The sequence below is a fragment of the Vipera berus genome, assembly GCF_964194415.1.
Source record: "Vipera berus genome assembly, chromosome: 6".
In the NCBI taxonomy this organism is placed as follows: Eukaryota; Metazoa; Chordata; class Lepidosauria; order Squamata; family Viperidae; genus Vipera; species Vipera berus.
Genome location: NC_138208.1, coordinates 71,113,054 through 71,134,474, shown reverse-complemented (window position 1 = coordinate 71,134,474; position 21,421 = coordinate 71,113,054). Strand labels below are relative to the sequence as shown.

At 40.1% G+C, this 21,421-nt stretch overlaps 1 protein-coding gene across 1 annotated transcript in view; it reads right to left on the bottom strand.

Annotated features, from left to right (window-relative positions):
- Positions 1 to 21,421, bottom strand: part of KIAA1549 — a 118,931-nt gene that overhangs the window by 7,310 nt on the left and 90,200 nt on the right. Inside the window, exons 11-16 of the mRNA XM_081330358.1 lie at positions 16,841 to 17,043; positions 15,042 to 15,166; positions 6,923 to 7,128; positions 4,463 to 4,686; positions 3,112 to 3,256; positions 438 to 743 (exon numbers count right to left, since the gene is read on the bottom strand). Coding sequence (XP_081186484.1) covers positions 438 to 743; positions 3,112 to 3,256; positions 4,463 to 4,686; positions 6,923 to 7,128; positions 15,042 to 15,166; positions 16,841 to 17,043 — 1,209 coding nt within the window. The remainder of the gene's footprint in view (positions 1 to 437; positions 744 to 3,111; positions 3,257 to 4,462; positions 4,687 to 6,922; positions 7,129 to 15,041; positions 15,167 to 16,840; positions 17,044 to 21,421) is intronic.

Here is a 21,421-nt window from a genome sequence, read left to right as displayed (position 1 = left end):
CCAAAGAAAAGACAACAGTATTATGTAAATAAAATACAAGAAAATAATAATGGGTTAAAAAAAGAAAAGGTTTTTGATAAGCATATTTTCAAAAATTTAAATACTAACAATTAAAGCATAAATGCAGATGCCCTTGAATTCAATTCCTGATGTCCATGAGGACATCATTCAGTTTTCTCCTAATAGTAAAGAAGCAATGTTGCTTTTTTTAACTTTCTAACTTATAGCCTGGCAATTCCCTGGATGTCTTCCATCCAGTTACTAATGAGACCCAACTTTATTTAACTTCCAAGCTCTGACACAATTGGACAGATGCTGAGAAGCAGAAAATGTAGGATACCTTTAAGAAGAAGAAGGAAAAAAAATTCTTGAGGACAGAAGGAACTATTCTTTCTCACAAGGGAGCTCTTGAGATGAGCATCAATGAGACTACTAACTGTGTGAGCCTGGCTGTAGGGTGACCCCCATTGACTGCTGGGGGTATCTCTTGGAGCCCGAACAGGAGTGCTTGTTGATTGTCCTCCTGATCCTCCAGGATGGGTGATGGCAGCAGAGTTGGATGCTTGAGTACTAGGAGCCACCAGGGCAAAGGCATCATCCAGCAGAGAATGCATTGTTTGCCGGGCCTCTTCAATAGAAGGCTGAGGAGGGACATATTGGATAGCATGAGGAGGTAGGCCTGAGTATTTTCCCAGTTCAGTTGAAGAAGGTGTCTGGGGATCTGCGGGAAGGTCAGGATCAGACTGAAAAAAAAAGATAGGGGAATAAGAACAAAGACATTATCTAAATATTATTTGGGTGCGAGAGTATTTGTCATAACTACATCTATGTGTGACATTGTGCAAACTTTATTGTGTGTATTGTGAGCATCATTAGCAGTATCTCCTTCTTCAGTGATGAGAGCTGATGACATGTCACATATTCTAAGAAACAGAGCACCCAAGATATCAACGTAAGAGTGTATGTTAGCCATAACCTCTATCTCAACTACTCGCAGATAACATTTTTAGATTTTGCGCATTACACGAAACATTATTAATAAGATCTGCAGATAACTGAAATGCACGAATAGCACATAGTATGAAAATCAAAGTAAGAATACTTCTAGTACAAACAGGTTGAAGCTTTCTTCGCTGAGCAATCAGCCATCCATTTCTCCTAATCTTCCCATGCAGTTTATGGGGAAATAATGGTGATATACCGGTAGATGTCCTGGGCTAAATATATATATATGGCCAGAACTTGTTTTGGGATTGTGAACTATTTAAATAGGGGAGGAAGGTGAAGGAACACTACAGCAAAGCATTTTAAAAAGTTTCCTGGAGCATTCTGATTAGCAAGCTTGCTGCATATGGGCTGAATAACATGAGAAGAAGATAAATACATACAAGGTCTGAAAATTTTATTCGAAGACACTCAGCTATGGTTCTTTAACAAGCTGAAGGGAAGTACCTAACGAGGTGGAACAGTGGTACAGTCAATTTTTAGTAATAGTTTGACTAAACAAGGAAGAAGGAATAGTTATTAAATTTGCAGATCATTCAAAAATACCCTAGTATCCCAAAGTACCAAAATAAAATTCAAAGCAATCTTGATAGATTGGAGAAGTTGCTAAGAATAATGGAACAAATACAAAGTTATATACTAAGGAATCAGAATAAAAAATAAATACTGAGTGTGTCTTATGTGAAAGTATATTTACCCATTTAGTATGGCTGTATTACTTTTATACTTCTCATCTGTTCCATTTTCTCTTATTGGTATCAATAATATGATTATTGTTACTTTGATAGTATGATTATTATTACTTTGTTATTTTGCATGTACACTGAGAGCTTATATACCAGAGACAAATTCCTTTGTTTATCACACTAGACCAGACATGTCAAACACAAGGCCCGGGGGCTGGATCTGGCCTGCGAAGTGGTTTCATGTGGCCTGCGAAGCCATCCTGGAAACAGTGAGGGAACGGCCCCCGCTGCCTTGGCCCTGGCCCAGAGACCCTCCTTCTGCCAGAGACCCTCAGATCTGTCCCACTCCTGCCCAGGCCCCCATAGGCACCCTTGATGCGAACGATGTAGAGCTGGCCACGCCCACCCAGTAGGCCACACCCACCCTGGCCACACCCACCTGGCCCCCTGAGGGCAACCGCAATGCTGATGCGGCCCTCAATGAAATTGAGTTTGACACCCCTGCACTAGATAATAAACCTATTCTATTCTATTCTATTCTATTCTATTCTATTCTATTCTATTCTATTCTATTCTATTCTATTCTATTCTATTCTATTCTATTCTATTCTATTCTATTCTATTCTATTCACTATAGAATTTTAAAAAGTAAGTTGTAAACAGAGTATGTTAGACAGAGTAGCAAATGACTTTTCTTTTAGGCTGAATCAATCAAGGTAGAATTCTAAATGTTAGGCTATATTGCTTCACTTCATTCTGCAATAATTACACCTTACTGTAGGAGGAGAGCCATAATGGACAGTGGTAGCTAAAACTGGGAAGGATTCAGAAAAAAAGGACTAGTTAAGAGAAGGGCAACAAGTACGATTAGGGACAGGGAAGTTCTATTAAGAAAGATTAATGGCACTGGGAACTCTTAGCCTTGTGAAAAGATGAATGGGGAAGATATGATGGCATTCTCCAAATAGTTTGTCACCCAGAAGGCAGCCCAGACTTTATCACGTGAGAGAATGGGACAGGTCAGGAATAACTGATTTAAGCTACAGATTCCAAAACAAAGAATTGAAAGCTGTTACCTAGGACTTCCCCTTCACTGGAAATAGCAGCTAGGCAGATGTTGTAATTAGAATTCTTGCGCTGATCAAAGGGTTGGACATTGTGTCTTAGGCTTCCAAGTCTAAGATTCTAAGTAGGCCCCCAGTACACGAAACCCCTTTTCTTGAGTCCCTAGTTATGCCTTCCCTTCTAAGAAAGTATTGATTTGAGACATATCTATAAATTGGGGTTCTTCAAATAACTGCGAAAAAAACCAAGTTTACATTAATAATCTTCACCATACAGTCATGCAACATTTACATGCAAGTTGGCTATTACAATGTATTATCATATATATATAGCCTTCCTAAAGATCTAAACGTACAATGTAGGCTGAGTTGTTGACACCCGGAGGCCTTTTATACGTCCCATCACTGTCTGTTGTGATCAGCCTGTCCTTGTCTGCATCCATTGGGCTTCCATTCATCTGATGTCTCCGACGCTGCTTTGGGGATCGTTTTGCCCGTGAACTAAAGAACAAATAGCATTTTTAAATGCCTTAAGACTTGCTAGCATTGTCTAAATTGTGTTTTTAATACCCTAAAACATTAATTCAAAGAGTTCGCAGCATGTGAAACATCTTTCATCTAAGCCTCTTCCAATTTTAAGGCAATCTTATCTAAAAATGGTTTGTGCTGGAATTTTCATTCCTACCACTGCTTCCTGTTTTATAGGCTATATTTTATTGCTTTTGTTTTTGCAACTGCAGCAAAAGCTTTGGCAGACGAGTGGATATGAATTATATAACAGAATAAACATAAAATAAATAGCTAGTTTAATTGTGAAATGCTCTCAGTTATCCAAATTCTCAAGGGAATCATCATCATCATCTGAAATCTGAATAAATAAACCATTTATTTAAAGCATTTATAACACTCATTTAGTTTTCCATCTGATGGCCCTAGTTTAGATGTTATTGTAAAATGAACCAAGTTTCTAAATACAGGCATGAATGCAAAACTGTTGGTGGTATCTTGGCAGGTGCTTACTTTTTATTTACTTATTTTATATGGGCCGTTGATTTGAGAAAATATTAATGTATTATTCATTTTAATCAGTTTATCCTGCCTCCTCTCCAAAAGAGACCCCAAAGTAAGTATAGAATAAGGATAAACAAAGAGCAAGCCTATTAAAGATACGATGTATATTTTCAAAATTAACTTATACACAGAAAACAAGGCTAGGGAAACAAATTACAATAGACAGCCCTATCAAACACAATAGCATTGATCTGTTTCCAAAAAACAAGAAGGTTCAGTAATCAATGTTACACTTTTAAAAGGGCCTTGTTGGCAGTAAATGCCAGCTTTTATTCACCAGAAAGAAAGGCACCTGAATCAGATCTCCCATTTGTACATCCCAGGGTACTATGGGAGAAGCCATGCTCAAGAAAACTGAAGACCCTGGTAGATCTGGGAGGTATATTTCAAGAAAAGGAATACACAGCTCCCCTTTATTGTCCAGTATATTCTACTGCCCTAATTTCTTTTTTCCTTGTGCCTTCCCAAGTGAGAAATTTATAGATGAAACATGACCCAAAATGTTTAAACATTCTTAATATTTTCTTAATACTTTAGGAATCTGACATAACCTATTTTAACATATTTTCTTAATATTTTCAGGAATATAAACGTTTTCCAAATTAATGGGAACGAATTCCACTCTCTCCATCTTACCTCTTCCTTGGTTCTATGAAAACATTTGGCATGTTGCCACTCGGGTCCAAGATTTTATCTATCTGCATCTGTGCCTTGCGGTACATCTGCTGCTGTTCTTTGGTATCGATGATAACCACGTCATCCACAATTGGGAATTCATAATGTCCTTTGCGCTTGGCACGTAGCCGGATCTTGTTACGGTGATGCTCAATCTCAGATTTATGCCTCAGAGCTGTCTGTATCTTTCAAGAAAATAAAATACTGAGATGCATTAAACCTCTTTTGGAATATGATGCTTTCCCTCTGACATGATCAAAATGGATCAGACAGAAGAAGGAAAATATGAGAAGAAAATATTGAATGCTTGCCAGAATATAACTTCAGGTAGGAAAAAAAATCACGCCCTGTATGATTCATATAGCAAGGACAATCAGAAGAAGAGAGAGCCCAGCATATTAATAAAAGAGCATGACAAACAGCATGCAAATTGCATCTCCTGAAACCTGTCACAAAGGCACAGCAACAGAGAAATCAGAGAGAATCCGGGCTATGGTAAAAGCTTAGGTAGCAAAGACTGTGCTTGTGTAAAGCTAAGAATTATCAGTCTGATAAGAATTGTGCTTGGGTTTATGTGGGAGAGTCTCTGTTTTGGACATTTCTGCTGATTACAGGTAATTCTCCTGCATTGCTGTCTGAGGAGTGACTACAGCAGAACCTCACTGGGAGAAGAGAAAAGCAAAGTAGTTAACTGTATAGAGAAACAACAGTTATTTCTGTTGTTTCTTACTTTCATCTGCATTATTAAAATATTGATCTCGCTTCACAGAATCTGCTATTACAGGAATTGAAATCCACTTCTCTCTCTCATTTAAGAATTCTCTAATGCATTTGAATTAGGGGGCCATTTGAGAGCATATTGGATATTGTCAAATATTTCAATATAATTATCTCACTCAGTGAGAGGAGGAGTATGTGAATGTATATTTGTGGACTTGTAGATTTAACAGATAAGTGTGACTATATGATTTTTTTTCATACAGATATGGGAAATTGGATGTATGTAAAAAATCTCCAGAGCACAACATCCTAGAAAAATGGAGGCAATCTATATTCAAGAAACTAAAGCAACAACCTTTCTGCACATGGGAAATCTAAACAGAAAAAATATATATTTTTCAGCTTTAGCCTGGCTATTCTTTCAAAGAAGCTACTGATGTTGAGAATAGGAGATATGTGGTGCCCTGCATTGCCAAATTATTTTTACATGTCTATGGAAATTCTCAGTCATCTAGGTTATGGTTGTCCCAAAGGTGCTTTTTCAAGAGGCAACTGGACTTTGTTTTTCTTTGAAGACATTTCACTTCTCATCCATGAAGCTTCTTCAGTTCTGACTGAATGGTGATGAATTGCAAGGAATATAAATCCTTCCATTCTCTACCATTCGGTCAGAACTGAACAAGCTTCTTGGATGAGAAGCAAAACACTTTCAAGAAACATAAAAGGAAGTCCAGTTGTTTCTTGAAAAAGCACCTTAGGGACAAGTTATTGTTACCTTTCCAGTTAACATTTTGGGCCCCTCCCCATTTCTTGAAAGAGCCACAATCATACATGACATAGTGCACAGATAGGGAACCTTGACTCTTTTATGACTTGTGGACTTCATAAAAGAGCCAAGGTTGCCTACCCCTGACGTAGTACATCAAAATGAGGCTAACTTTACTTTATAGAGCAAAATTAAGAAAAGCCAAAGGAGACACCTGAATAGCTAGGCTTGACACAGGGTTGCCTAGGAGCACAGTCCTAAATATATATCATGACCTTCCCCCAAAGAATCCTGAAATTTATGGTTTGGTAAGGACTCACTGAAGGTCACTCTCCTCCTGTCAAGGGATGAAAGACAGAATAGATACAAGAAGGGAACCCTCTCAATTGGAGCCTCATTTATGAAATGTGTTTTCCAGAGGGCAGACCTGAGGCCCACTTAATTTTTTTTTAAGGTAAAAGGGTAAAGGTTACCCCGCACATGCGTGCTAATTGTTTCTAGGGGCCGGTGCTCATCTCTGTTTCAAAGCCGAAGAGCCAACGCTTGTCCAAGGACGTCTCCGTGGTCATGTGGCTGGCATGACTAGACGCCAAAGGCGCACGGAACGCTGTTACCTTCCCACCGTAGTGGTCCCTATTTTTCTACTTGCATTTTTACATGCTTTCGAACTGCTAGGTTGACAGAAGCTGGGACGAGTAACAGGCGCTCACTCTGTTACACGGCACTCGGGATTCGACCCGCCAAACTGCCAACCTTCTGATCAAGCTCAGCATCCTAACCCACTGAGCCACCGCGTCCCTTTTTTTTTTGTAGTTCTAAACAAAGTATCTCCTTTCTTCCAGGCATTTCTATAATTTTGCGTTTGCTTTATTTTAAACAGACTCTTCTTGTGAGATGTTTGCTATGAAAGGGGAGGCTATGAAAGACGAGAGTACCTCCTTATTAATTTTGTTGGTTTCTGCAACTCGGTCAGAAAGTGGTTGGTTTTGCGCTGCAGGCACTGTGATAGGCTGCATAGCAATCAGTTGGATCTTGCTAGGGACTCTTCTACTGATTTCAGAGGATCGTGTCATTCGGTCTACATGCTCAAAGATAGAGGCTGAAGATTGCTGCTCTGTTCCATTAGTGATCTGTGGAGGGCCTGGGTTATAAATACAAATATTAAAAGGGAAAATATATTAGTTTAATAATCATAGTCAAATCCCAAGGCATGTGACATTTACAAAACACTCTGGGCCAAAAAGCAAATAGTTATTTGAGTAGTAGAAAAATAATGTAATACTAGACAACCCATGCCCTGTTAGGTAATTGTTTCATAGATATTTCCTTACATAAACAGAAAAACAGAATGATCATGTTTGGCGAAAAAAGCAGTGGGAGCAGTTACTTCTAATCTCCTGTCAGCTTCCCCATTGAGTTTTCTTGGTAGTGAGCATCAGAAATCTTCCTTCCTTCCTTCCTTCCTTCTTTCTTCCTTCCTTCCTTCTTCCCACCCACCCAATCCTCCTGCCTTCCCCATTTACTTTGCTTGTGGGAAGTTTACAGGGAGAAAGTCAATGGGGAAGCCAGCAGGAAGCTTTAAGTCCAAGACCAACAAGCAGGTAAGTGTCTGCTGCTGGTAAGGGAGGGTGTCAGGGGCTATGTGAGGGTGTGGGTCATGAACAGTATGTGAGGGAACATGAGAGAGTGTGGGAGGCTGCACAAGTAGGCAGTGAAGATAGGAAGGGTTCCCAGAGATGCATGATAGATGCTGTGCCACTAGGGTGCTGGACTTCAGAACTCTGAGGACCGGTTTAACCACTGGTTGTTAAGCACTGCTGTAACTAGAAATGGTCACTGACTGAATGGCTGTAAATCAAGGACTATCTGTATATCCCAGCCTACATGCTAGGATAAAGGTGATGGGATTCGTAACCCATTGCAATGCAAACTGATACTGTGGGATGTTCTTTCAATATTCTGTTTGGCTGACTTGTCATTTTATGAACTGAGCTGAGCTGAACTTAGCTGGAGCCTTGGAAGGACCCAGATTCCTTTGGGATAGAGGGGACTGAGTGGAAAGAGCCCATTATCTCTATTATCTACAACAAAAGAAACCATTCACAAACATATGTCAGTTTGCTGAGATTGGTGGCAAATATAATTACTTCTACCCTAATAACCATGGTTCTATTTATTTTTTTATCCATAGCAGGGTAATAAAAATTAAAATTGTAGACAAGCATATAGGGAATCTATAGCAACCACGCTAAAACTAGTGGTTTGAAGTTTCATTTAAGGGCTGAATTCAGCCTTTAAAAACAGACCAGATTAGGAAATGGAAGCCATGTAAGTCAGTATCCCTTTCATTATAAAGATATAACAGAATCTTGCAAGTCTGATTGCACCTCTCCCCCCATCCTCATGAAAACTAGGGACAGTCTTGTCTGACAATTTTACTCATGTTACAGTTCTGCCCCTTTTATCTGACCATTGTACTGGTAGCAGATCTTCCTACTGTCCCTCAAGAACATTCCCTTGGCCCGAAAATAAAAAAAAAACATTTGTACTTCACCTAGGCCAGGGGTAGGCAACCTCGGCTCTTTTATGACTCATGGACTTCAACTCCCAGAATTCCTGAGTCAGCTGACTCAGGAATTCTGGGAGTTGAAGTCCATGAGTTATAAAAGAGCCGAGGTTGCCTACCCCTGACCTAGGCTTTTATCCAAAATATTCCTGATTTAGACAGTGGATTTTAAGGCAGGGTTTGGGGACATACACATAAAGCCACTTGCTGAGCCTGGAAGAACAATTCTCTCTCTCTCTCTCTCTCTCTCCCTCCCTCCCTCCCCCCCTCCCTCTGCAATAATCTCTTATATTATGTAACAAAAACAAATGCCAAGTTGATGTATCTGTACAAGTTTGATTAACTGTATTCAAAATGCCTCCCCAAGCCCAAATTAATTTTTTATTGCTTTCCTAGAATTATAAGATTTCGCCAGTAAAAGCAACTTGAATTTTCTAGTAATACTTGGCCATGCTGAGAAGATGTCAAAAGAAGATTAAAAAAGTATGAGATAGCAAGCTGACTATCTCAGCAAAATACGAGACCGTGGCTTTACTATGGAAAGGAACATTCTATACATAGCCTCTAACGTTCACTTTTTGAAATGGTCACAAAGCCAGAAACTTAACTTTGGCTTTTAACAAACCACAGAAGCATGATCTTATGTTACACTTGATTAAAATAAACCTACTTTTTATTATGAAGCTGAATTAGTTTAAAACAACAGAATTTAAACTAGTCATAGTTTAGGGTTCAACTGAATATAGAATGAAATGTTTCCAATTTTCACTTTGCAGTTAAAACAAGGAGGAGGAGAAGAAGAACCCTTTTAAGTTACGGTTTCGCTTTATATCTGAAAGAAGGTTTTATGTACAACCCATAAATGGCTGGCTGAAGGGAAGCAATAAAGATTTATTGTCAAAAGATGAATACAATTTTAACAGTAGTAAGAACATCTGGTAACATACAGAAACTCAGGATTAAGGTTTTGTCTTCCATGATAATGGAAAGCTAGATCCTGATACAAACTTGTTTTACAAATAAAAGCTTCTATTCAGACAACTATTATCCATAAATCTGTAGCCTCACAGAAGTCACCCAAAGCTCTTCTAAGAATCTTTTTCAATCCACCACACATAAAATGCAGAGGGAGAAAGCTTATGCACAGCCACCTCTTTGAGATCAAACCACATGTGCACAAATAAAACCACAGCAAATACTTTTCTTTAGGAATATACAGTATTTGAAAATGTCCAGGACAAGGATGGGCATTTTTTTTAATTTTTGGAAGGAGTTTAAGCAAATAACGGATAGATCCCTAAAATGGATGGGGCCATCTGTTCCCTCTTTCTGACATTCCCCTTTCCTTTTTTCAGACATGATTTCTTGATAGTCTCCTCCTTTTCTCTTTTCCTCTTGGGAAGCTACCTCAATTGTTGGCCTTAGGACTACAGATAGCTTAATCCTGCTAAATTGTGCAAGGGTGGCAATGTGGAAGGTGGAGAAAGCATCATGCAATAATATGCTGGAAAGAGAAGTATATGGGTCAAGCACAGGTTTTACATGCACAAGATCTGAACTTCAACCTCAGATAAGTAGCCAGGCATATGAAAGATCTGAATGTAATTGTTATGTACTGGGCTCTTAAAGAATACCACGTGGGTTGCTGGAGCAGCTAACAGCTCTCCAGCAACCCAGACTACAAGTCTCCTGTGCTGCAATTGGCTATCTCCAGGCGGCAATGGTTGATTCAAACCTACTGGCTGCCACCTAGGGGCTAGACTATATATTGCGGCTAGTTGCAGCCTTTTCCCAAGTACAGTTTCTGCACGAAATAAACTATGAGTTACCTTGTACTCAGCTTCGCGTCTTCATTCCTGCGCCAAAGAACCCGCTATTTAACAGTGGCGACGAAGGTGGGATCCTGCTTCACTGATTAAGAGTTGAAGTCTACGAGGGAAAGGTAGCGCACGCCGGAGGGAAAAGGCATTTTCCCCCCCTCAAGGTCGGCTAGCAAGCTACGCTAGCGACCTCATGCTCAGTGGACTCATTCCCTGAGCCTGGAAGCAGGATCCGAAAGAACGCAGGAACCAGCAAAAGAATGCCGAATGTCGGGAAACTGAGAGAATTCAATGTGAAACACCCGGAGGAATCGCCATCATATCTATCACAAGTAGAAAACTACCTCAGGGCCAATCAGATCGCAGAAGAAGGACTGAAGGCCGCAACGCTACTTTGCGTGTGCAGCCCAGCAACCTTTGATTTGGCTGAGAACCTTTTCGTGCCGACACCGATTGAAGCAGTCTCCTATCCAGACCTCAAAAAGAAGCTAACTGGGCACTTCCAGTCCAAGATGTCTGAAATGGCTTGGCGGTTCAAGTTCGAGCAAAGAGTACAGCAACCGGGTGAATCAGCTTCTGAGTTCATAGAGGGCCTGAGGCAGGCCGCACGCCTTTGCAAATTTTCAAATTTATAAGAGCGACTACGAGACCGGCTTGTTTGCGGCCTATGGGACAGAACGCTTCAGCAGAGACTCTTTGCTAGGCCAAATTTAACATTTTCTGAACCACAAGATGAGGTGATGGCTGACGAAGCTGCCAGGGGCGCCATTCAAACAGTGCAGCCCGCCAAATCGACAAAGTTTGAAGAAATGGTCCACCATGAGGACACCAAATGCACCAAAGAATTCTCCGAGGAGGAAGAACCTGAAATCAACTGACTCCAAAAGCAGCCCAAGGCGCAACACCGGAATAGCCAGCAGTGAGAGGACAATTACAAGGCAGTTCTCTTACTGAGATGTAAGGGGTGCAGCGGCAACCATTTTCGCACCAACTGCAGATTTCGATCAGCCACGTGCAGAGTTTGCGGAAGGACAGGCCACATCGCAGTGGTTTGTAGAGCCCACCAGAGAGACCGGCCACCCAAACACCAGTCGGAAGAACCAACTAGGAGAGGTACTGGGGCCCAGTGTCCAGTTAGTGTGGGTTTTTTCAGAAGCCGTAAAAGCGTATGCCACACTGGGGCTCGACGCCCCCTCAAACCCAAACATAAGCTCATGATAGAGCTACAAGGAGTTCCATGTAAGATGGAAATGGACTAACTTACATGAAAAAAGCTTCCAGGACTTAAAAGCACTATTGTCAGAAAAGTCCACTGTAACTCATTACAAAGAGTCTAAACCTGTATGTCTTGCATGTGATGCATCTCCCTATGGGGTGGGGGCAGTTTTAAGTCACATAGAAAAAAATGGGAAAGAGGTTCCTATAGCATTTTACTCAAGGACATTGTTCTCTACTGAGCGCAACTATGCTCAGATTGACAAAGAGGCCCTGGCCATCGTTGCTGGAATAAAAAAAATCCATAACTATTTATATGGCAGGGATTTCACAGTATACACTGACCACAAACCTCTGTTGGGACTTTTCACAACAGACAAACAAACACCCCACATACTATCTCCAAGAACGCTGAGATGGTCTATTTTCCTATCTGCATACAATTTTAAATTAATTCACAAACCGGGCAAGGAAATGGGCCATGCTGATGGCCTCAGCAGACTACCACTGCCACTAATGGATCCAGATCCGGCTCCAGCTGCTAGAATATTGTCCATACAGGACATACCTGAATTTCCCCTCCATGCAGGGAACATTGCTGCTGAAACTGCCACAGATAAAATACTTAGTAGAGTGTTGTCATGGGTATACACGGGCTGGTTGGATAAAAGTCCAGGCTCAGAATTTCAGAGCTATTTTGTCAGGAGGCATGAGTTATCTGCCCATAAAGGGTGCATTTTATGGGGAAACAGAGTCATAATTCCCACTTCCCTAAGAGACAGGGTTTTACGATCATTACATGAAGGCCATCCAGGCATTGTCAGAATGAAAGCTTTAGCTAGAAGCCTGGCCTTGATAAGGCCATTGAGGCTCAAGTCCATGGTTGTTATACATGCCAGCAATCTAGGCCTGAAATGCCACAGGCTCCAGTTCACAGGTGGGAGGAAACGCACACTCCCTGGTCTAGGGTTCACATAGACTACGCTGGGCCCTTTCAGGGACAGCTCTTCCTTATAGTAGTGGATAGCCACTCCAGATAGAGTGGCAGCAGAACCCTCTTGACCAAAACCCCTTAGGGGGCTGCACATGGGCGACTGGCTTGGGCCAGGAACTATGGTCATGGGAATCTGTGAGTTCCTGGTCAAATTACCAAGGCATCTGGACCCCTGTCTTATGAAGTGGGGTTGGAGGGAGGGCAAGTTGTTAGACGACACATTGATCAGCTCAGGAAACAGTTTCCAGAACGGCCACTAAGTGAGGACTGCATCATAAGTCCCTCCCAAGGTCCTCAAACTTGTGGCCAAGCCAGTCCTCACATGGACTATCAGGACTTTTCCTTAACTGAGGCAGAACCGGAGGGAGAACTGGGGAGCTCGGGAGTGCAACAAGGACCCCCTGAAGGAGCAAGCCAACCGAACTTCAGCAACCGCTGCGCCTACTCTGCCGAACAGTCTGTCTCTGGGGTGGGCCAACCTGGAAAGACCAGCCAGAGTGCATCGAATTCCCTTGACTCAGGAGCACAAAGGGACAAAAGTCTACCCAGACCACTGGGTAAGCTGGTAGACCACAAAGTGATGGGGAACTCCAAGACGTTCCTCTAGGGCACACAAGCCTCCTTCATATCTTGCAGATTACGTTGTAAAATAAAGAGCTATATATTGTTGTAATTCCTGTTGCCACTACACTACAGAAACTAGTGCTATGATGTAACTGTCTAATAGTGCCATTTTTGAAGCCTATTCATTGAGACATTGTTTAATAACATTGTAACCTACATTGTTTTTTTTTACTTTTAATATTATTATCACTTTTATTTTAGTGTGTTTGGATAATGAGTCTTGACAATTGTTGAGACTAATTGGTGTTATTATGGTCTGGTCTAAGAGGGGAGGGGTGTTATGTACTGGGCTCTTAAAAGAATACCACGTGGGTTGCTGGAGCAGCTAACGGCTCTCCAGCAACCCAGACTACAAGTCTCCTGTGCTGCAATTGGCTATCTCTAGGCAGCAATGGTTGATTCAAACCTATTGGCTGCCGCCTAGGGGCTAGACTATATATTGCGGCTAGTTGCAGCCTTTCTCTGAGTACAGTTTCTGCACGAAATAAACTATGAGTTACCTTGTACTCAGCTTCGCGTCTTCATTCCTGAGCCAAAGAACCCGCTATTTAACAGTAATTGTGGGAAATTGCTAAGGGCAGGCAATTGTTTGCTGATGAGCCAACAGACTTATTCATTCAGAGTAAAGTTTTTTCATGTCAATATACACAATAAAGACACCTAAATGAAAATCTATTACATTTACTTTTATAAAGACCCTCTCATTCTATGTTTAAATTTGCTAGGTCCAGCTTCATATTCTTTTTGAAACTTACCCACTCTGTTTAGTCCTGATAGCATCCAGAGAAAATAAAACAAAGAGAATCATTATAATTCACCAAATCATGATAGGAAAGTAATATCTTACTGAGAAGGTTTCTAAGTCAGTAGTTAATACAAGCAAAATATTTCTACAGTTTGACCAAGGACATATACCATAACCATTCTAAGATAATTTGGATGTACAGGTAGTCTTCAACTTACAACCATAATTGGGACCAGAATTTCCACTAAGTAAGGCAGTTGTTAAGTGAGATGCCTGATTTTCTGACCTTTTTGCCAGGGTTAATTGAATCACTGTAGTTGTTAGCTTAATCATGTAGTCATCAAGCAAATTTGGTTTCCTGCATCAACTTGCTTGTTGAAAGCCAGCTGGGAAGGTTGCAAATGGTGATCACATGACCTCATGACACTGCAGTCATCATAAGTACATACTGATTGTCAAGTGTTCAACTTTTGATCACGCAACCATAGGGATGCTGCGAATGTTGTAACTGCAAATACCAATTGTAAGTCATTTTTTCCAGCATTGTAACTTTGAATGGTTGTTAAATGAATGGCTGTAACTTAATGACTACCTGAATGTCTTATGCTCTAAGAGCAAGTACCATATGTGTTCTTTAAGGTCTACTGTATAAAGGTTTGGACAGAATATTATACGCTTGTATAATCACCATAATATTCCCATTTATTTGCATAGGTAAATACAGGGCTTCTTAATAGTCAACAAAATTAGCCAAGGAATATAAAGTATTCAAATCTACCAGAAAACTAGTATCTTTGATCTACTTGGTTCAGGTGGAACTATGGCTAAAATTAACTTGTATAGCATAGCCAGAAGAGAAAAAAAATGGACAAAGTCAAATACATAAGCATCTGTTGAACACTTTGAGTGTTTACAATCAATGCAAAAACAACAAAAACAAAAACAGGTGCCTATCAATGTATTTTGCAAATGGTGGCCAGGAGAAACATCAATCTGTTTTCAACATTTGTAGCACATTTTTATGATTTATGAATAGGTTTTATATAAATTATTTCAATGTTACATAACAGTATAATGACATGTAACTTACCAGATTTGCTAACTCTGTGAGATTTCACGTCATTGGCAGCTGTTTGAGGTCTTGCAGTCTCATCTCCTGTTTCTCGGCCACTCGAGTGCTCACTCACTGTGGAATCAGCATCAGAAGGGGAAACTCTGTATATACCAAAACAATATTATTATTAAATGGTATATTTCATGTTTATACTATATAATAAACAAGAGAGTAGGATATATAAGGTTGATAAGACTGCAGATTTTATTTAATGCTTCATTTCATCCACAGTCATGCATTATTATATGCTTTCAAATAAAGTCAGAGAGAGAGAGGGAGGGAGATGGAGAGGGAGGGAGAGGGAGAGGGAGAGGGAGAGGGAGGAGAGAGAGAGAGAGAGAGAGAGAGAGAGAGAGAGAGAGAGAGAGAGAGAGAGAGAGAGAGAGAGAGAGAGATTTGTGCCTTTGAATCACTCCTGTAGATTTTCTGGACAAGTCTCTGCAGTATTCTTGGAAGATTTTGGGAATGGTTTGCTACTGGCCCAAGGTTGCCCTTTTGACATCATGCCTAAAACAGGGCTAGAATCTTAGGTCTTCCAGCTTCTAGCCTGATGTCTTAACCACTACACCAAACTAGATCTCTCTGACTTAAGTAAAGAGATGTGTAAAAGTAACACATTTCTTTCTCCTTTAAATAAATCTCTTTTCCTTTATCTTCCACTGCATCCATTAACATGCATGATTCACTATATGGGTGGCAGTAGATTCCAGACAAACCAAGTGCTGCACACATCATTTGAAAGGGAGATTCTGCAGAGCACAATGGTATGAATGAAGCAATCCTCTTTAAAGTATTAAAGTACCTGTGTCCTTTAGAAGTCTTGACACAGCTGCTTTAGAAGCTTCCTTGGCCATGTGCACACATGCATGGACAATACTTTTCTGGGCCTCCCAAAGAACAAGGTTTAATGCTTTTTTATAAAACCATTAAGGGCTTTCTCTGTGTCAATACACTTTCAAACGCCCCTTTCAAATGCTTTGAATGGCTTTGCAAAAAGTACTGTTCCATGTATGAGGATGAGATAGATTGTCATTTTAATGTATGTAGTATTTAATATTACTTTCATTGTTTGAATTTACTGTATATTTTTGTTCTTACCCTTTTAAAATTGATGTAATATTTGTTCTATTTTTTGTTTTTTAATCCATAAGAATAACTGCATTTTGGGGTAATGATTACTTTCAAGGCTCTTATTTTCATTTTTTAAGTTTCCATTTGGGGATATGTGCTAAAAATAATTTACATAATAGAGCCTTCATTTTCAGTGAAGGTCAAACGCCAAATGCAGGGTAGTGTGCTTTCAGGCCCAAAGAACCACATGCTAAAAGGATCTCCCTATACAATGCAGAGAAATCAGCAGGATTAGTCATTAAGCAGTGGAATGAAGAAGTGTGTACACTTCTCTTTAATTACATAAGAAGGTCTGTAGCGACCATGGCTATTTTGGATAATTATGGAATCTTTCTACACATTAGGAGGGAATCACAGTGGAGAAGGCTGTTGAACCAGCTGGAAACTTCAGAAAGTTTAGGTACATGATGATATCAGATGGGAATCTAATGCCACAAAGTCATGTTCTTTGTGTAGCCTGAAAAAAATCCACAAAATTTGGAACCAGCAGGAGAGCCTAGGAAGCAAATCTTTGTGGGTTTATAGATATATATAAAAAACGTTCCTGAGGAAAAACTATTCAAACTGAGAAAAAAAACTTCAAAGTATAAAATAAATCCTCCACTTTAAAATGTGCTGAACAATTTCTCATCCTCTGAACTGACCTCCCTCTATGTCGGACATTCTTGGAAGGCTTTGAAGATAACCTGGTCTTGGGGCTTGGCAGGCCGCCATTTTCAGAAGGTGTGGTATCTTTAATTGGTCCTGGAAGAGGAGTTGGTTCATGTATGATCAGGATGTCATCTTTGTTATGCTGACCTAAATGCTGCTTTGCAAAATCAAAGCCTTTGACGCTAGGAGCTTGTAGCTAAAGTGCAAAAAAAAAAGGAAGAAAAAATGAATATTATTAAGACAAAAAAAATTAGCACTCCTAAAGTTACACTGTAAGTATGCAAGCTAAAATTTGGTCAATGAATCGAAAGGCCTGCACAGTAACAGAATAATAAGTAAAATGAACAGAAATGTGTGCATTCCTTCGAAAGTAAAATAATGATCCTACTAAGGAGAGTCTGAAGCAGCTCAGTGATATGCTCAGTTTGAATTTAGGTCACAGAAAATTAAAAAATCACTATGACTGCTTCTCAACCAACAGCTTTTTGAGGATATTTAATTGTCTAGAAATATCCCTGGAATCAAAGTCATAATAAAACAACATAGACTAGAGCAATCTGCCTGCTATGATCAAAGCTTTCCCCAGCTTGATGCTTCCAGAGTTATGGTACTTTTCCTGGGAATTGTAGTCTAGAGTTTCTGGAGAGCATCAATTTTAGGAAAGACATCTCATGGGGGGAAAAAAGACTGAAATGGATCATCTTTAAAGGTTAAATTGTAGTGAAAGACGAAGCAGATTCAGTTTCAGTGAAATTCCCGCTAAATGTGAATATTGTGTTCCTGAATGTAGACCCTCTTGTAGGAAATGACAGGCTGAGCCTGAGGGAGGGATCCACCTCATCATCAGTCCGGAGTCCCTTTACACCAAGAGATCTAAGTCCAGCCCTCCTTGAATTCCACTGATTCTCATCTATTGCCAATATGCTTTGACTGTTAGTAGTTAAAATTCTTGTAGGTAACGTTAGCATGCAATATACCTCTAATCATTTGAACCTCCTTGCTTCCTGATTTATTGTGCCTAACACTGTTGTTTTTAGTTACCTCTTGCTTTTGTAGTCCTCCATTCATTCATACCATTTTTCCTATACTAACAAAATCCACTTTTGTTCCAAGAGGAGTTAAGGTTCCCAAAAACATAGCAATGTAAATAAACACACAGAATGCTCAGTTTAAAAGTTCAATTTGTTTTTTTAAAAAACACCCAATATTTGTTTCTCAGCTAAGTAAAACTATAATCGAATGGCTGTTATTGAGTAAAGTATACTATCATCATCATGTTGTCACACAACCTCTCCCAACCTGACGCTGGGACTGAAGTTTCCAGAATGCTTTTTGTGCATACAGAATAACAGAGTTGGAAGGGACCTTGGAGGTCTTCTAGTCCTGCTCAGGCAGGAATCCCTATACCATTTCAGATAAATGGTTGTCCAATCTCTTCTTAAAAACCTCCAGTGTTGGAGCATTCACGAGGCAAGTTGTTCTACTGATTAATTGTTCTGTCAAGAAATTTCTCCTTAGTTCTAGGTTGCTTTTCTCCTGGATTAATTTCCATCCATTGCTTTTTGTCCTGTCTTCCCGTGCTCTGGAGAATAGCTTGACTCCCTCTTCTTTGTGGCAGCCCCTAAGATATTGGGACACTGCTATCATGTCACTCCTCATCCTTCTCTTCATTAAACTAGACATACACAATTCCAACAACCGTTCTTTATATGTTTTAGCCTTCAGTCCCCTAATAATCTTTGTTGCTCTTCTCTGCACTCTTTCTAGGGTCTCAACATATTTTTTACATCGTGGTTACAAAAACTGGATGCAGTATTCCAAATATGATCTTAAAAAGGCATTATAAAGTGGTATTAACACTTCATGTGATCTTGATTCTATCCCTCTGTTAATGCAGCCTAGAACTGTGTTGGCTGTTTCGGCAGCTGCAGCACAGATTTAAGTGATTGTCTGCTAGGACTCCAAGATGCCCCTCACCATTACTACTATTGAGCCAGGTACTATTGAGTCAGGTACCAACTATACTGTGCTGTGCATTCAGTTTTTCTTGCCTAAATGTAGAACCTTACTGTTTTCACCATTGAATTTCCTTTTGTTAGTGCCCAGTGTTCAATCTGTCAAGATCCTTCTGTATCTTAAGCCTATCTTCTGGAGTGTTGGCTATTGCTGCAAACTTCATGTTGTCTGCAAATTTAATGACTTCCCCATCTATCCCCTCATCCAAATCATTGATGAAGATGTTGAAGAGCACTGGGCCCAGAACAGAGCCCTGGGGCACCCCACTACACAGTTCCTTCCATGTAGATGCAGTTCCATTGAGGACTGCATGTTGAGTGTGGTTGGTCAGCCAGCTACGAATCCATCTGGTGGTGATGCTGTCTAACACACATTTTTCTATCTTATCAAATAGTAGGTTGTGGTCTACTTTATCAAATACCTTACTGAAGTCCAAGTAAATTATATCCACAGCATTTCTCTGGTCCATTAATTTTGTCACTTTGTCAAAGAATGTAATAAGAGTTGTCTGGCATAATCTATTTTTGGCAAACCCATGTTGGCTTTTGCTTATGACTTTGTTTGCCTCTAGGTGTTCACTGATTCATTGCTTGATTATTTTTTCCAGAATCTTCCCAGGTATTGAGGTCAGGCTAAAAGGTCTGTAGTTTCCTGGATGTATTTTTTTATCCTTTTTTGAAAATGGGAACTACATCAGCTCTTTTCCAGTCCTCTGGTAGTTCCCCGATGCTCCAGGATCTTTGAAAGATATGGTGCAATGGTTCTGAGATCACATCTGTCAATTCCTTCAGACCCTTGGAGTATAGTCCATATGGTCCTTGTGATTTGAACTCTCTAGGGTGGACAGGTGCTCACTTATCATTTTCTTGCCTATCTTAACTTGAATTCCTAATCTGTTTTTTATGGTACTGTTTTTGATAGGTTGGAGTGTTTTGTCCTTTTGTGTAAAGACGGATGTAAAAAAATGAGTTAAGCAGTTCTGCTTTCTCCCTGCTGCTTGTCACCTTCTTGCCACTTTCTCCCATTAATGGAGCAATCATTTCCTTGACTTTTTTCTTGTTTTTACATGTTGATAGAAGCTTTTTTGTTATTTTTTTGTCACAAGCCTTAATTTATTTTGAGCCTCACTTTCCTCATGTCATCTTTGCAGGCTCGGGCTATTTTTTGATATTCTGCCTTAGTTATGTGCCCCTCTTTCCAGTTTTTATACTTGTCCTTTTTGTCTATCAATTTATCAAAGAGTTTTTTGTCTATCAATTTATCAAAGTGCTGCTTTTTTTTAGAACTGTTATTTTTCTTCTTTATTGGTATTGTATTAGACTGGGCTTTTATAATCTCACTTTTCAAAGTTTCCCAAACTTCCTGGGTTGTTTTCCCCTTGAGGATTCTCATTCATGGAATCCTTCTGAAGCTCTCTCTAAGTTGATTGAAATTAGCTCTCTTAAAGTCCAAGACTCTAGTTTGGCTTTATTCTATTGCTTGTTCTTGCATAATGTTGAATTCCAATATTGCGTGATCATTCAAGGTGAGATTCAAGGTGCTGGTGATGACCTATGGCATGGGCCTGGATTATTTATGGGAGTACCTTTTGCCGGCGTTAACTTCCCATCGTCCTGTGCGCTCCCACAGAGAGGGCCTCCTCAGGGTGCCGTCGGTCAAGGAATGTCGACTGGCGGCCCCCAGGGGGAGAGCATTCTCTGTGGGCGCACCTGCCCTCTGGAATCAGCTCCCTGTTGAGCTCTGGATGGCTCCCAACCTTCGCTCTTTTCGCCGCGACCTGAAGACTTGGCTATTTGAACTTGCCGGCCTGGACTGAAGGATTGGGATTTTAGATTTTAAATTTTAGAACGTGTTTTATTGTTTAGGGCTACTTGGTTTAATTTATTTTAATTTTTGTATATTATGTGTTGTATATAGTGTTTTAATTGCCCTGTACACCGCCCTGAGTCCTTCGGGAGAGGGGCGGTATATAAATCCAAATAATAATAATAAATAAATAAATTCCCTCCCAAGATTCCTATAGCTTCAACACCTTCTATCATTTCATCTCTGTTAGTGAGAATTAAATCCAGTATGGCTGATCCCCTAGTTTCTTTCTCTACTTTTGGGGAGACAAAGTTGTCTGCTAGGAACCTGATTGATGCAGATTTTGTCTCCCAGTTGATGTCAGGGTAATTAAAGTTCCCCATTACTATTGTCATGTGCTTCCTATATACCTTAGCTAACTGACTAGCAAAAAGTTAATCTAGTTCCTCTGTTTGGTTGAGTGGCCTATAGTTTATACCTATGACAATGTCATTTCCCCGCTTTTATATTGACCCAAATGCATTCAAGACAGTTTTCATCATTTGCTGTGCTCTATTTTGGTAGAGATGTAGTTATTTCTTATATATAGTGCAGCTCCACCTCCTCTTTTATTTGGTCATACTAGTAGTTCCAACATATATGGAAGGTGCCACCTTGAAAAAGGTTATTAAAACCTCATCAAGTTTCAGAGAATTCTACTGACAAGTTTAAACCAGCAGATGGAGATAAAAAGCTTTGAAGGGAAGGTATTT